Source organism: Centruroides vittatus, unplaced genomic scaffold (genome assembly GCF_030686945.1).
Source record: "Centruroides vittatus isolate TY-2023 unplaced genomic scaffold, ASM3068694v2 contig_3103, whole genome shotgun sequence".
Classification (NCBI taxonomy): domain Eukaryota; kingdom Metazoa; phylum Arthropoda; class Arachnida; order Scorpiones; family Buthidae; genus Centruroides; species Centruroides vittatus.
This window is the reverse complement of record NW_027121999.1, coordinates 438,893-457,334: the sequence shown is the minus strand read 5'-3', so window position 1 is coordinate 457,334 and position 18,442 is coordinate 438,893. Positions and strand designations below refer to the sequence as shown.

The window sequence follows — 18,442 nt, the reverse complement described above, 5'->3', positions numbered from 1 at the left end:
TTTATAATATATATTTTTTTATTTTTTATTTTTAAATTATTGAAACATTTATAAGATAAATGAAACCATTGTTAGATGAATAGTTCTGTAATTACGTTATAGAACACTTTTCAAGTTAGAAGACAAAAAGGCTCCGTGATATAATTAAAGAGCCTTTCCGCCTGGGGAGGTAGAGTTATCTTTGAACACTATTCTATGGCTGATTTGATGATTATCATCATCGTCGTCGTCGTCGTTTCCCTGTTTGATCGACGATCTGAAAGAAAGCATCCTCCTTCTGGATTCTGTCCTGGTCTTTTCCCTCTTCTTTACCATTCTTATTAATTTTTCTGCGAAAGATAGCAATACTGGCAACAAAAACAGGGAATTTAATGTGGCAAACATGATAATCATAAATACAATTTTGAAAAAGCAATGAAATATATAAGCTGGAGCAAAAATCAGAGGGACGACACTTAAAATAGTGGATGCGCACCCTTGAAAAATGGGCATTCCTATATTCTTCAAAGTTAACGTAATTACATTTTTTCTATTCTTCTTTTTACAAAGTACGTAGGTGTAGGATAGGTGAGCAGTGTAATCTACAGAAAATCCAATGCAAATGATTAAATTTAACATGGCCACCGTATCCATTTTAACATTCCAAAGTGTCATGTAACCAATAACGGTAATTTCTACTGTGGCTATTATAAATGCGGCTAAAATAACACACATGACGTTTGGTATGAACAAAGCGAATATTACAATCATTGTTACTGCTGTTACAGTTATGGCTTGGAATGTTACGCTACCGACCAGAAGAAACTGATCCAAGAACATGAACATGTATTGCAAAAAATGAACTTCGTATGGGTGCTTTTCCCCAATTCTTCTGAGATCTAGGAGCATTTGTTTTTCTTCTTCGATGGTGTTTGTTACGTTGCTCTGTATCAAATATCTGGATGCAACGATCTTCGTCCCGTTTTCATTGAAAACGACGTCGCTTTTTAATTTTCTACATTCAGGAATCTGAAAGAAAACTTCCCGAAGGGCTCTGTTGAAATCAATTTCTGAACTTAAATTGTATGTACGTAAAAAGTAAGATGCAGCAAAATTGCTTTGATACTTTTTAAATTGTCGAAGCCAGCTTTCCGTGTAGATACTACTAGTGATGAAGGGAGTAGATTCTATCTCACTTAACATGCCTTCTATTCTGTTCTGCACTTCGACGTCAGCGTAGTTCAGTGGCGTGTTGACAATTATCTGTATTCTACTCTTGTATTTGCTGAAGTACTTAGTGTCGGCTTCGAAAAATTTCGCTATGAAAGAATCGAAGGGGAAGAACATTTGAAAATTGACACCCTCTTCTAATTTCGTGCTAAAATACACACCGGCCACTAAGTAAACGCTAAAAATGATGATGATGAAAATTTTTACACTGGTATACTCCATGAGTCTCCCCAAAACTGTGAAGAAATACACGAACGGTGAAGTAGAGTTTGAAGATGACGATTGACCACCGTAGCACAGATACCTCTTGATGATAGATCTTGGACTTTCTAGAAATAGGAAAAGGTAATATACACGTGAACGGGTGAAGACAATTCAGAAACATCATCTTACCTTCAAAGTTCTGTTTAATTTTGAAGAAGAACAATCCGTGGCGATTACTCTTCTCGGCGTAACCATATAATGCAAGCCAACTACCGAAAAATGTCAACTGATATATGTACGATAATAAAATCGATGCTGCAGCAAACATACAAAATATCCGTATGGCTGGGAATGGTGTTACCATTCCTATGCAAACGCAAATGAAGTTCGTTAATGACGTAACAGTTATGGAAACTGCCGATTCGGCGTAAGCTTCTCCTAACCTTTCTTCGACACTCTTCTTGGATTCCGTATGCCTCCATGCTGATAACATGACAAATGTATCGTCTATACCTATCCCTGTTTATGAAACAATAATATATTTAAGTATATAATAATAAAGTGGAGTAACAATACTGCATTGATCATATTTATGGTATAACTTCCTATACTTCCACTTATTTTGAATGGCCAATAAGTAGAAGTATTCTTATCAATTGTTTACAGTTTTATGTTTATAAATTTGTAAAACAAAAATTTATAAATTATTAAAATTTAGTTTCATACCTTAATTGCAAAATTAAAATTTCCAAGCCATTTAGAATCTTTAATAACAGCCACCTCTCAACAACAGCCATGTCTAAACAGTGGCCATTTTTCGAAATTTATTTTTACATAAAAATTCATATAAAATAACCCCCATACAGCGGCCATTTTTATTCTTCCCTCAGTGGTCATTGTTTACAGGTTTGACCGAATGTATGTTTATATTAATTAAGAGAAAAGTCAACTTACCCAACAACATAAATGGCACCGTGAGAGATATATCGATGAATGGTACTCCACAAAATATAACAAAGCCAAAGCCACTTCCCAGAGCCAAAACAACAGATATTATTCCCACAATACCCATCCAAGGCTTGCTCACCACCCAATCAAAAGTGCAGCAGGTGACAAAAGAAAACACTATCATAACAGCAATCAGCATTATGTATAACGGTATAGCAGCCGTGACTGTGTTCGTAAATTCTTGTTTAACCGCATTGGAAGAAAATTTGTAAATGGTCACATTATCGAAACTCAAATTTTCCATTGCTTTTATGAACAAATCTTCCCATTCCATACTTAATTGTCTTTTCTTCGTGTCCGTGGCATCCATGACGTAAAGCAAGCGAACCGCTTCGGCAGAAGTGACGTAATCGTATTCGTCCACAATCACACCGCCCAGATTCATGACGTACGGGATGATTGTGTATTTAGATGACGAAATGGGGTATTTGATTATCCTGTAACCTTCGTGGATCTTCACTATACGATTGCCATGGACTAGGATCTCGTTTCGAAAGCAGGACTTACCATACTTGGCGCACAGGTCTTTGAAGGTCCACGTTTCGTTACCTTTCACTAGTTTTATGTCTCGAATAATTCTGTCCATTGTCATGACTTTGTCGTAATAATACTCGCGTAGGACGGAACCTCCGTCGTTTGCTGTAATGATCACTACCACGAGGTTATTGAAGTCTGGCATTCTACCCAAATCGAAATCTATGCTGTAGTTCATGCGAAATTTTTCATTGATCAGATCTCTGGCAATCAGAGATTCGCTCTTGATGGGATTGTACAAGTATTTAAAGTCTTGCTCGTACCAGACGCGATAGAAACCCGAAGTCATTAAGGCACTGGTTATTAATGGAACGATGATAAATATTTTTGGCTTTCGAGCGATATAGCTTCCAAGTTTCCTGTAAGATTTCGAAAGAAAGTCGTTCACGAAGTTACAGTCCATTTTTATCTACAAAGAAAAAAATGGGGATGAGAATTATTAATGTATATTAGGACAAGTTAAGGCCCAATCCTCAGTAGTTTTCATGGATGATTTGATAGCATATGTTGGTCCCTGCCGTTTATCATCCGTGAGTCCCATTGTGAATGATGAGCTTCCAAAAGTAATACTAACTAATGGCGAATTAATTAATGAATGAGCGCAGGGAAGGATTTAGAGGATGCAGAGGGCACAACTGTATCCCCTTCTGAGGTTTTCTCCGTACCAAAGCCGGTTACCTCAGGTAAAAATTTCGGTATGTTTCAATTCTGCACTCCTTCTACTCATCCAATAGCCAATCTTTAGAAGGAGGACCATATTTCAAGAATGTTACGGTTTTATTACTCAAGACGGCGCTAGTTGTCGGTCAATAACTACAACTGTGCTATGTTACGTGATCGCTCTGTCAATTAAGGACATGTGACGGTAACCCAGTATACATTGCGTTGTATAAAGGGGTATGTCTTTTATTTGTACTATGTTTTATAGTTTGTCATATTATGCACAGTGAGTTTAGTTGTTATTGCCTTCCTATTATGAAAATATTTGACTCTCTTGAAAAATATGAGCCTAGAAACGAGGATATTTTGGGACACAAAAATTTTCCAGACTGCATAATTTCTATCATAAAAATTACTTTTTCGGCTATTATATATAACAGAGGAAATGCGTGGCAATCGGTCAAAAGTGACCCCACTTTTGACCGATTGCCATACATTTGCTCAAGACTCATTTTTTGGACTTAGAAACGTCCAGAAATGCAAAATTTTAGGGATTTTTTTTTTTGTATATATGGTTGTTAGTATGTGTGTATGTATGGGGTGCTAGATTTTCTTCAACCAGTTTGAAGCTTAATAACTTCTGTGCCTTTTGTTGAAATTTTCTGAAATTTTGCAGGGAGGTTTCTGTGTTAGGGGGATTGATGCTATTAAATTTTGGTGGTTGAAGGTCGAGAAGTTAGGGAGATAAAGGGGTCATATATCATATCTGAATGAAGTCAGACTTAATAAAAGTTTTACTCGTTATTAACATTTATAATTTATTTTTAAATAAAATTCGTCTCTACTTTCAAAATTAAGCTTTTTACCATTTTATAACAATTAATAACGTAAAGAGTTTTTTAAATAAAATCTCGTAACAGATGGCGCCACCAATATTTTAAATGTTTTTTTACCGAGAAAGTTCCGCAACTCGTTGCTAGATTTTTTAAAAATATATTTATGCAATTAATTCAATTAAAATAAATTTTATTATAACAAGTTTTATGTTAAATTAATATACAAAAACATAAATTGAAAGTATGATGTATGAGATGAACATACCTCGTATATCAAATGCAAACAATATATTTACATTTTACTGATGAATTGACTGAAGAGGGGGGTAATTAATTGTGTGTTGAATGAACCGACTCAAAGGGGGTCAAGTGTAATATATATATATATATATGCCTAGTGCTTGTGGCTGTTTCCTTGTACTTGATTTATGGTCAATGGTATTATTGTTCAGTTATCCGTGCCTAAAAACTAGGCGTGAATGAAAACACTAACCGGGAGCAAACTTTCCCTATTATTTTAAACAGGAAAAATTATAATGCGTTACAACTCAATCGGTTTTTAAATTTAACTAAAACACCTATACACGTGCCATGAAATCTGCACAGTTCCTTGTGTTGCACGAAGATTTTTCAAGAAAGCATCAGCATTTAATAAAATGGTTGATGCTTGATGGTTGTGAAATGAGGTAAAGCAACTTATGGGCGATCTGCGAAGTCTGGGATGGCACCCGGAAGGACTTAATATCTCAATCCTTTGAAGGTGAGTTCAAGAAACGAACGGCAAACCAATGATGTACTTCGTTTCATATGAAACGGATTATGCCATTGGTTTGCTTACTTAGCCTCTTATTTTTATGTTAAGTAACTTATATATTCAACTGTATGTATTTATCCCAAACCATTTTTATTCCTATTTACTTTTTTCTCTATTTAATCCTTTATAAAAAGGGGTGATATGAGCCTGTCTTAAGGTAGTCGACTCTTCAACGAACACTTTCCTACCGGTTAATTTCTTAAATAAATATGATAAATTTGTAGGATAAATGTTAAATTGCATTAAATTAATACTTAACGTACAGTTTAATTCGGTTTCCTGTATTTTTAGCATGATAAATTATATAATTACCCGCTAAATCCATAATTACTTAAGGGGAAAAAGTCAAGAAAATATTCACTTATAAACGTTTCATTTAATAAGTTCCTATTACTTTGTCGTTACATCGAGTAAATAATGCAAAACTAAACATTATAAAGTAAAATACAGGTTAGAAGGACCTAACGTTTAACCTATTGATTCTTGACGTATTGTCCTTTAACGTTTAACCTATTGATCTAACGCTTAATTTGATGATTTCAATCAGTAATTTTGATGTTTTCTTGCTTAAATAAGGATGAGGAGCACGACTCCTCTTCCTGTAATGTTTGATGATAGAAACATAGAGACAACTGACGAGAGCAATATGTCGAAAATAAATTTTATCGCGGGGAATCAATCATGTAAATTGTATCATCATGAAATAAATAAATGATTTTTCAAGTCTAACGTCGATCACTGAGAAGATGCAAGAACAAGAGCAAGATACAGGATACAAGAGAAAAATATGATCAAGATGTTGGAGCAAAATACAAAAGATGCAGGAGCAAGATATAAAAACAAGACACAAGGCAAATGCAGGATGCAAGATCAGAAAAATTATTTACAGGAAGAAAATGCAGAAGCTCGGCGAAACAGGAAGACAGCTTGAACAGCGAATTAAAGAGCATGAAGCGGCAATTCGACTAAAAAGAACCGAATCTCCGTGGCATCAACATTGTAAAAATAAGAATTGTATCATAAATAGAAATAATATTAAGATATTGTATAAAATAGAAAATATTGTAACGAGACGCATCGTTGAACATTATTGCATCAAAAGTTATGCAAATGTTATCAATTTAAATACTGGTTTATCTGTAGATGCATGCTGGGATAGTTTGATAGAATATAAATGTAACAGTGTTGTAAAGGTGTAATATCCACTGAAGAGGCAAACGATTTTGTGAAATGTATTTGGATAATTTGGATAATAACGTATGGATGATAATGAACAATAAAGTAAGAAATATTTGTTAATTTTTAAGGTGTCCATCTCAGTTCTTCGCTCATTTCGAAATCGGATAAAAAAGAGTTGTTTTTTTAAAACTCGTTTATTTTTAAAAAATTTACAATTTTTTAAAGATTATTGTTTTTAACATATACAATAACCGATCCCATTGCTTGATATTTGTTTATTATTTAACTTAAAACAGATTTAAAACACTTCAAGTAAGTAAACACTTACCTTCCTGATTGGTTAATTTCTCACACACGATCGTTTACAATAGTCATAAGCAGGACCGTCTAAAATTTGGTATGGGGGCCTGAAAGTAATACGGGTCCCTTTAGCCCTTAGTTATAGGGATAGGAATCACTACGGGCCCCTAAATATCCTCTAAGAAAAATTCTCAGATCCCCTCTCGCGTGTTTGGTTATAAAACTGATTAATTCCTGTCACGTGCATATTTTCCTCAGTATTAGTGAGGAAAATATGTACATGAGTTAGTGAGGTATTAAGTTTGCTGGCATGCTTACGGTTTCAGTCCATCAACAGATACATAAATCAATTTTATGAAAATATAACATGCGCCTATAAAACATAATCATGTATTCTATTGTTTTCTTGACGAGAGGAACAAGCGAAAGGTGGACTTTTATTACTATTAGGCCTATTGTCTCGTAATTTATGGTAATTTTAGCAGTTCTTTCTTTGTTAAAAATTATATGTATTTTTTATCTTATGATATATTAGAATGATTTCCAGTGTTGATGCTAATTTTTTAAAAGTAATTATTACAATTGTTGAAGTATTGTTCTTATACAATAGATAAGCAGATAATTATGATATTATTATTATTATATTGGGTTAAGTGAGATATATTCGGTTAACACCGGTGGCTGTGTACTATGCCGGACCAAAGTCAAGGCATAGTAACCAAAACAGAAATTAAAGAAGTGTATCAGTGTGTGTGTCTGTATTCAGGAATTTTCTCACAATATGACATGTATTCAATATAGTGGTCTTCTGTAGTGTGATGTATATGTTTCTATTCAATTGTAATGTGCCCAGGCTTTTGTGTAGTGTGTGTGGTATGACACCTGTAGAGGAGAGAACAACAGGTACAATAAGCACCCTATCCATCCTCCACAGACACCTTATATCCTGGGCGAGTTCTGTGTACTTGCTAATTTTTTCAGTGCATGCGTTTTGTATATTGTGAGTGTTTGAAATGGATATGTCTATAATGTATGTGATTTTATTGTGTTTGTCAATGAGTGTGATGTCTGGTCTGTTGTGGTAAATTGTTTTATCTGTGATTATGGCTCTGTCATAGTACATTTTGTGCGTGTTGTTTTCCAATACTGTCTGTGGAATGTATTTGTAGTATGGTTCGTGGATGTCTACTAATTTGTGTTTCTTTGCAAGCTCTTGGTGTATTATATTTGCTACTTGATTATGTCTGTGTAAATAATCTGTCTGTGCCAAGAGCTTGCAACCAGAAGTGATGTGTTGTATAGTTTCTGGCATGATGTGACATTTTCTGCATGTGTCATTTGTGAGTGTTGCATCTTTGAGTATGTGTTTTCTGTAGTTTTTAGTATTTATGACCTGATCCTGTATGGCGATCATGAATCCTTCCGTCTCCCCAAAGAGGCATCCCCGAGCTAACCAGCTGTTTGACGCAGTTTTATTACTATTATTATTATTATTATTATGAAGAATTTTTAAAGTAAATGCACGCAAATGCTTATTATTATCGTATTTTTTCATCCGTTAAATGCGTTGGAAGTATAGAACAATAAGAATTGAACCGGCAATTATTTTATCTTAGAAGGTTTCTATACAGAATTTTTATATAGAATCATAGACAAATTATTCATATGCGTAATCTTTACGTTTGTATATATGAAGCACGATTGTGTTTTCTGCTATGTTCTTTTGCTCCACTATTCATTAAACAATTGATCCATATCAGTAGCGTAACTGCAATGAGTACTAGGGGAACACGAATTGGAACGTGTAAATCTGCATTCACTTTTCTACCGGTGTTCATATAGACAGTATGTAGATGAAGAGTATGGTATGGTATTGTATTGTATGTAAGTAGCGTAACCGGGAGCTACTTACATACAATCAGTAGCGTAACAAGTCTAGACGAATCAGTAACATAACAAGAGAGGGTCCTGCCTTCTCTTGTCACGCTACTGACTAGTCTAGTAATGATATATATACAGGTTACTGTTATGATTTACAAATCCCTGTACAGGCAATTATACGCTAATACATGCTTTCCACTTTACAGTGTATGCATTTGTATCTACTTATTCGCTGTTTTCGTCTTTGTCTTTACGTTTATTTACCTTTCTACAGATGCTGACTCATTTTATGGCCTTTCAAGCTTAAACAATACTTCTAAAATTTAATTTTTCATAGAAATCGTTATGTTGATACTTACGTAACCCCTGAATTTGAATGGATGATATAATTAGCCTTAATTCTTGATAATCTTTCGTTACTGCAGCAGGGGGCATAAAGAAACATGCATAAATCACGTCATTCTATACGTAGTAACTGAATAATTCATTAAAATTTCCTTATTCAAAATGCCTGTTTATTATACAAACACCCAACTTCCTGTCACGAATATCACCGAAGGCGATTAATGGGACGAAAAAGTAGATGAAAGATGAAGATCGACTTATAATCATCTTATAATTTTACTTTAATCGTAAAATATATTGTGACATCTACAGCCAAGGACAGATTTAGGGGAAATGCACCCCCTTCTGGTAGTAAAAAGTTTTCTTTCCTTTCTTCACCTCCTTCAAAGATTCTTGAATCGGCTCTTGTGTAGGGCCTACAGCCATTTATTTGTGGCATCAGAGAGCTCATCAAAAATGAAAAATTCTTACGGACCCTCGCCCTTTAAATATTATAACAGAAGTGATCATTAATTTCAACAGAATGTTTTTATCACTGCAAACACGTGGTGATGTTTAAATTATGGAAACAATACGTAATTATGTAGTAGCGTTTGAGTGTTTGGCAATGGACACTTGACATTAACGCGGTAAAATGTATTTTTAATGGATTCGATTAAAAGCCGAACGTTGAAAGCATGTGTAGTGTTGAGAAACAAGACTTTTTTTGTTTGTACTTGTATTTTTTGTTTGTACTTGTTTTAATCATTATCTAACCTATAACGCCGCGGTGCCCAACCCGTAGCTCGTTGATCGCGTACCATTTTAATGTGGCTCGCGGCTCGCGTATTCAGATTCATCACTTTTATTAAAAATAAAATAGTTTTAAAAATTATACATAAATATATATATATATAAATTAATTTTTATTAGTGCCGTTTAGGTCACATGTCCTTTTCAGCCCAAGTGAGACGTCTAACAATTGTCTAGCCTTGAACGATGAGCACTTTATATATACAGTACTGTACATCTACTGATACTTCCCACTTCTCTCCTTTCCCTTAATGCAGCGAGTTATCATTGGCCGACAGAGCAATGTATGTATATTTTTTTTATAGTGGTTGTATGTTTTTATTTTCATACTATTTAACACGTTTCCGTATTTACACGGAGCGAACTTTGAATTTGTGTATGAATTGACGGATTGTTTCAACCAGGTATAGAAATATTTGTTTGATTTATTTTAAGGGTTAATATACTAACAATTATATTCATCTTATAGTTACCCTAATTTTGTCTGAATATGAGCTAGAGAGAAAAAAAAGAAAAAAAAAAATACGGACATACACTTACGATTTTGAAGAAGATTGGGAAGAGAAATATTTTTTATTTATTTTAAGAACAAATTTATTTGTTTTATTTGCAGTTGAACAGTTGCTGTTGGAAAAACTGCAACGTAGAATGACATTTTGAAACGGTTCATAAAAAATAGGATACTGAATATTTTATTAAGAGCAGTTTAAGAAAATCTAAAGTGAAAGAATTGAAAACCACATTAGTTGCCCGACAATCTATATTTACTAAGTCCGTGACTAAATCAAGAGCTGCTACAATTCCTTCATTTAAGAATTTATCCTTTCTTACTGATATAACAACCAAAATGAATAAACTCAGTCTTGAACTTCAGAGGAAACAAAGAACTCTTTTTGAATAAACTCCTGCTTTTGATCAACTTACCTTTGTGAAAGTGGCTTTTCGACAATGAAATTTTTTAAATCAAAGTTTAGATTCAGAATAAGAAATGAGCATCTGAATGATTGTATGACTCTTGCTGTAAGGGCTGTTTCACACTATGACCGACTGGGCCGACCGGTCCGACTCCTAGTCGTATTACCATGGCAACAGCAGTCGGTCGACCGACTGGTCGTTCCAGTCGGACAGATTTAAAAAGTTAAATATTTGTAGTCGCGTCGGAGCAGTCGGTGAGCTACAGCCAATGAGAGCTTCGAAGCTGTAACCAATCAGAGTTTAGATTTATCCGAAGTTAGAAAATGGCGGAAGGTAAAGTTTTCTCGGAAGCTTTAATAAACGAAGTCAGAAAATATCCATGGCTTTATGATATTCGGCGAGCCGATTATAAAGGCGACATTGAAAAAAATAATTGGTTAGAGTAAAGCGAAAGGTATCCAGCTAAAAAATAGTCTTAAACTTCATATTAACGAATAGACGTAGACATATCTAAATGTAATTTGATACGCTGAATCGATTGGTATTAAAAAAATATTACTTACGATCAACCGTTTAAAAGTTACGAACGATTTTTTATTTCCGTCTATTTGCTTCGTTTAAGAACAACTTTATTAAGAAATACGCAGGCACTTATCGATATTAACAAAACGAATTACTTTAATTCACCATAATACATTTCATTTACAAGAGAAAGTGACATTAAAAATGCTAAAATGGTGTCGTTAGCCCGCGAACACACGACAACCTTTCAAAGACGGCCATGTTTTCTGTTTAAATTGAAAAACTTACCACGATTGGCTAGTGTTCTGATCTGTAAGACGCGTTCCGATTGGTCCTTACGAGTCGGCCACCGACATAATCGTACTCAGTGTGAATTCTTTTACTACTAGTCGGTCCGATTATAGGCTCGGTCGGGTCGGACCGGTCGGACCAGTCGGTGACAGTGTGAAACAAGCCCTAAGACCTTATGTACCAGAGTACAATAAACCGGCCGAAAACATGCAATGTCAGTCTTCCCATTGATTATCAATAAGTTTTGTTTGTCCTGTATTGTATTTAATTTGTAGTAGATTACTAGTAGTAATAAACAGTAGTAGTGTAATATTATTGTGTTTTCTTTTACATATTGTTGCTGATTTTTTTTTCAAAAATAAAGTCGTCATCCTATGTGTGGCGCGCCTAAAATTTTTAAATTCTTAATTTGCTCGAGACAGGCTAAAGGTTGGTCACCGCGGCTCTAACGTGTAAAATTTCACGGTCACATTATACACCTGTTCAGCAATCAAGGTCACTGGATGAGTTAATACAGCGTAATTTTCCTTAATGTGTTTAATAATAATCGTGATATCTACAGCCAAAGACAGATTTAGGGGGAAATGCACTCCCTGCTGGTAGTAAAAAACCTTAAACAATTTAAATTAACATATATTAGAGTCTGTGGGCAAAAAATGGCAACTGCCTGAGACTCCCCGTTGGGAGCCCCACCAACAGGGGATCCCAAACCAATCTTTTATAAACTTATTACTGTACTATGAGTATCGAAATTTAAATTTGGGTCCTATTTGGGGACCCTAAATTGCCGGTGTGGTGCAAACTGGCAGAGGTCGAGGATACCGGAGGGTTCCCCCAAAATTCCCCGAACAAAAATGTTTGAAGTCGACATCGCGCATGGGACTCCCTAATTCAAATTTGCCTGAGTCCTCATGAATCTATAACGTGCCACTGACATATATCATAAAATATACACGTTTTAAAATATAAATACAATACATATAAATTAATGTTTTCATTAAACAAGTCATCTAGCCATTACTGCTCATTGCTTATGACTGCTTATGAGGGATTCTGCCCTCTTCTCTTGAATTTTTGGAAATTGCAACTCTACTGTCGTCTGTCTGTGTGTCTGTCCTTCGTTAAGCTCGAGAACAGAGTTAGATTGATAAAAATCGAGAATTTATTACTAATATTATTCAAATATTCTATAATATTTCCGAACAACTTTCTAACCACTGATTTTGGCATATTGTGAAGAAACAGTAAGTGAAAGCGATTTGAATTTAATAAAGTCGAACCTCTAATAACGGCCACCTGTAAACGAAGGCCATTATAAATTTCCTTACTAAACTGGGAATTAATTAAAAATAAAACTTGCAAAAAAATTTACCAGAAATCCTCCGAAGTCCTTTAAAATAAAATAGATCCTAAGAACTAAGTCCAAATCACTCAATATAGCGAATGTACTTTTGTACTATGGAAAATGATCTTAGTTGAATTTGAAGTTATTATTCGAGTTAACGAATCAAGAATGACAGATGAATCGTGTAATACATTCAAAACACTCGCCCACTAATGACCAGTGAGTACTTTCTGGGAATTTCCAGAAAATATGAAGAAGGTTAAAATTCTCATTTTGCGTGTAACGTACAATAAAGGAGCGATTCTCAGTTTAATATTCTGTTAACGATTTATATTTTTAAATTATGATTAATTTTCGTTTAGTTTAATGGAACAGGATTTTTCAAGAATTTTTCAAGGTCTAGCGTCTCTCCTCTGTCTTTCTCTGTTATTTTAAAGTTATTAGATATAATATGTACAGTTATTAATTTATAAATTGGCCAAATTTAAGGTAAAATATATATATATATATTCCGATTTGCGCAATTCATTGTTTAGCGAAGCCATTGTGTAAGAGATCGCGCAATGGCTTCGCATGAATTACGACGTGTTTAAGTTAATTGCTGATAAGTGTTATGGTTATTTATTGTTATAAGTTGTCTTTTTTACGTAATTAATCATGAATGAAGTGTAACGTGGTTTGGTTTTAGTGTCGTTTAAATGGCTATAGGCATCTGCCAAGGGGGTGGCCCTCAGGAAAAATTTCTATCGGAAACTGTCCCCTATTTAGGTGTTAGACACGTGAACAAACACAAAAACTCCAAGTGGCCATCCTGCTGGTTCACATGGGCAATCTGCCAAGGGGAGATACTTCCAGGGAACAGACTTTTTATTAAAAAAAGAAAAACTTGCCCATATTTAGGTGCTAGACACGTGGATAAAATCCGAAAAACTCCACGTCCCGTTGTAGGTGCGTACTCGTGACCAGTGTTTTTATCAAATCGACAATTGAGGCATGGCACAAGCACAACATGAATTATAATTCTTGCCATGTTGCAGCATTATATTCGAATTAATTATCCTTCAGAAAGGTCATTATAAGAAGTTAAATAAAAGGTCGAATATATTCAATTATTATGCCTTTGTGTCCTTTATCATAGCTTAAATTTATCTTTGTATACTAGTACATTTATCAATTAACAGGACTTATTATACTGGAAAATTATGAAGGCAAATATTTAGTCTTACAGATCAGAAATAATATTTTTTATTATTTCTGATCTGTAAGACTAAATGGGCGGCAGGTGAACTAAATAAAAAATATTATTTCTGATCTGTAAGTCTAAATATTTGCATCCATAATTTTCCAGTATAATAAGTCCTGTTAATTGATAAATGTACTAGTATACAAAGATAAATTTAAGGTCGAAAACTACGGAAAAATAAAGGTGATATTACACACAAACTATCACGTCTTTGCAATAGTGTTATATAAAGAGGATGTGGACATTATACTAAGGGTTAAAGACTTGGCACGAGCTGCTGTATCGCATATAATTTTTCCCACTCTTATGATCTATAATTAAACAAGATGTAAAAATAAAATTGATTGTACTCGTTCACGAGGTTATACAGCATCACCACTACAACAAAGTATAATGGTCTTGTTATTTTTACTCATAAGTTTTAATTAAATGTTTTAACGGGACGAGTCATAATCGATTTATAATTTCGTGAATATAAATTTGATGTTAAAGTATTCGGCACGAATCACAAGGTTATCATAAGATTGTCTGCTGGTGCACATTTTTACGTCATTCTTTAGAATTTCTCATTGTAAACTGATAAACTGAAATAATGACGTGATAATGACATAAAGATGTACTGCACACTATGCAATCAGTCGTATAGACCGTATGAACGTGTAGGTATATCCATACATGGAAATGTACGTGTATACTTACATATGCACGTGATATGTACAGTATACATCGAATTGCGTGTATGGTACGGTACGTGGCTCTAGCTATGTACCGTATCATATACGCCCATGGCCAGAGCTATACAGTCACTAAGTAGCGGCAAAAACGTTTGGGCCGATCCTGTACATAGGTATGTAGGTATGTACGTACAGTACATGGAAATGTATGTACAGTACATACCTACATACCCAGTACCGTACCACATACGTACAGGATAAAGAAATTTTTTTCTAAGAATTTATGCAGATTATATAATTCTTTATCATAGAAATCATGCATAATTCGAGCAAATTTTTCTTCCATTGATCCATTAAATCCATTGTTACTCGCCATAACTTCTATTAAAGGCACCTGTATTTTTGCTTGCATTCTACACCAGTACGATGATTTAAACCACTTTTTTACACTGTTATCGATATTTTTCTCACCATCAAAGAATTTATTTAAAACATTATTCTATCATTTATGGCGACATAATGTAAGTAAAAAGTATTATAGTTTAGCTTGCGTGACATCAAGCTAATTATAATTTTTCTTAAATTACAGATAAGAAATTATATAAATGCGAAATGTTTTAGGCATAAAAAATCTCAAGGTTTAAGTAGAAGAAGAACAGGAAATGAATATGAAAGTATCAGAAAAGTCTATTTAGTTAACATTATTCGAGGTATAATGTACAAATAATGCACATAAGCATCTCTATGAAAATATATTATGATAGAGAATTTATATACGCTCTACAGTGAATAAATTATAAAACCTGTATTGTTATTTTCGTATTGTTCTTTTGTAGTATCTAGTTTTTACTTTCTCTAGTTACTTAACTTAATTGACAACAACTAAAAAAGAGTTCTTTTAACAGAGAAAAATTCGCATAAAATGCTTCTTATATAATTTTTACACATTAAATTAGTTTTAATGAAACATAATTATTATTCAAATTTGAATAATAGTTACGTTTCATGTATTTATTAAGTTGTCTTTGATTATAATTGGAATAATCGAAAATAATTGGATCTTCAGAAATTTTCATGGATGATTTGATATGGATTTAGACGCCCTCATCCAGGTCTACACTACCCATTCATCGAGACCCACACCATTCAAGGCCTATACTACCCAGTCATCCCGACTTACACACCCAAGTCATCTAGGCCTACATCATTCAGGCATATACTCTCAGTCATACAGACCCATACTACCAAGTCCATAATGAATATTAAAAAAAAACCCTCTTAGTAGCCACAAGGCAAAGTAAAGTTTATAAAAAAGAATTGCAACTCTCCGTTGTGCCTAAACTTACCATAAATAGGCCAAATAAATTAGAAAAAGTTTCAATTTACCCATAGATCAGAAAAAATCGAGATTCTTTCTATCACTTAACATTCTTAACGTACAGTACAGTACCTAACTTCTTGGCATCCGATCAATTCAGAGAAGCCAACTTGCGTGACACTGGCGTAACAACTGCCACGAATCAGCATTAATTATAGTTTATGATGAAAATATATTATAGAGCAGAAAAAGAGTCAGAAAACTGCGTAACATTGCGTTATTTTTTTCCTGCAGTCTCCTTGAGATTCCCGTAAACTTGAAATACACGAATGCGAGAGTATTCTACGTGACATTTTTGATTACTAAATACATGCCGCTTTGTTTCAACGCGAAGTAATTTACATATTCATTTAAAAAGGCTTTGAAATTAACCAATTTTTAAGGCGTTACAGAATTTAAAATTATATTATCAACCGTCGCCAATAGTTTAAGCGCCCTTATGAAACGATTACTTAAATTACTAAAATATGAATTAATAGCTGCTTAAATCATACCTGTTGTACTTTACTTTATCTGGAAATGTTATAAATTATTGGGTTTTGCTGTCGAATATTCTCGGATAAGTAATTGTCTGCCTACTTCCTATTGGTTAGTGAGGCAGCCAATCAATTCGAGTCTACTTGTTGATTTAAAACTTTTCCGTTTCCCGTTTAGTTGCTGATTTTTTATGAATAATTCATTATGTATTTGTTCACCTCAGGTTTATAATAGAGAGAATTATGGCGATAGCTCCCCCAAAAAATTTTTTTTACATTTTTTGGCTCAGGGGAAACGTCCAAAAATACAGGTTCCTTTCCTCTATATGTAGTGTGTAGCTGGCACGATTTTGTCCACCCTCTTTGAAGCTTAATAACTTCTGTGTTTCTTGTCGAAAATTTATGAAATTTTGCATGGAGGTTTTTGTATTAGGAGCATTGATGTTATTAAATTTTGGTGGTTTAAGGTCGAGGGAGTGCGGAGATAGAGGGGCATCTTCTGTCGTATCTCGAATAGGGACGGACTTAATGAAGATTACTTGTTATTAGCATTTACGATTTGTTATAAAACTCATCTCTAGCCTCAAAATTAAGCTTTTTGTCATTTTATAATAATTAATAACATAAAAAGTTTTTAAATAAATTATGATAACAGATGGCCACCACAATTTTAAAGTTTTTGCAAGGAAAGTTACGCAACTCATGGCAATTTTTTTAAATTTATATTTTCCGTTGGTGTTAGAACGTACCAATACCATTTAGCTCTATGCGATATGCCGAATTTTTCCGGTAAAATTCTTGTCGGCAGCACGATTTAAATGAATTTACAATAAGAAAATATTGAAATTCGGCAATATTTTAATATATTATGTCTTAAATAATTTCAGTTAATAGAAGCTCTCCGAGTCGAAAATGGTATGTAGGTATGTACTGTACAGTATATGGAAATGTATGTACAGTACATACCTACATACCCAGTACCGTACTAGTACACTAGTACGATGATTTAAACCACTTTTTTACACTGTTATCGATATTTTTCTCACCATCAAAGAATTTATTTAAAACATTATTCTATCATTTATGGCGACATAATGTAAATAAAAAGTGTTATAGTTTAGCTTGCGTGACATCAAGCTAATTATGATTTCTCTTAAATTACAGATAAGAAATTATATAAATGCCAGATGTTTTATGCATAAACAATCTCATAAGTAGAAGAAGAACAGGAAATGAATATGAAAGTATCAGAAAAGTCTGTATTTAGTTAACATTATTCGAGAAAATGGGGTCGAAATGATCATTTCTAATGAGTGAAATTTTACCCCATCCCTCATCACCCGCTCTCTCGTTGTGGATCTTAGAATCCCTCCATGGACACAATTAAAAGGCCTCTTAGGCTCCGAAATGTGTGTCTTTAAATACTTTATAAATTTAAATTTAAATATAGTGAAAACTGTCTAAAGCGGAACCTGTATAACATGAAAACCTGCCAAATCGAAAAAAAACAATGATATCATGCGAGTGCGGTTTACACAGGTTTTAATTGATTACATTTCTATTCTTCGCAGGTAACTTAATTGTCATTAAAGTATCATATAGGCAGGATTTTCCTTTACAAGGAAAAAAATTATCTCACAAATTATTAAACACAGAGTTTTTAGACTTATTAACAGTGTTCTTCGATCCTACTCCTATTGAAAACCGATAGGAGTGAGATCCTAGCTTTTAAGACAATTTGAGTAATCTTAATTATAATTATGAGGTAGTTATTAGCTTACAACCATGAAGGAGCGGGTTCGAATCCTACTTTTAGTGATTCGACGTGCCATTGGT

The 18,442-nt window shown here is 33.9% G+C and overlaps 1 protein-coding gene across 1 annotated transcript; it reads right to left on the bottom strand.

The window, feature by feature from the left end:
• On the bottom strand, positions 1-16,703 carry LOC136973177 (patched domain-containing protein 3-like). Its single transcript, XM_067267876.1, has 4 exons — positions 16,625-16,703; positions 2,368-3,364; positions 1,603-1,932; positions 1-1,538 (listed from the first exon to the last, which is right to left on the bottom strand). The coding sequence occupies exons 2-4, from the start codon at positions 3,356-3,358 to the stop codon at positions 145-147; spliced, it is 2,715 nt and encodes a 904-aa protein (XP_067123977.1). The 5' UTR covers positions 3,359-3,364; positions 16,625-16,703; the 3' UTR covers positions 1-144.
• Between the last annotated feature and the right edge of the window lie 1,739 nt (positions 16,704-18,442).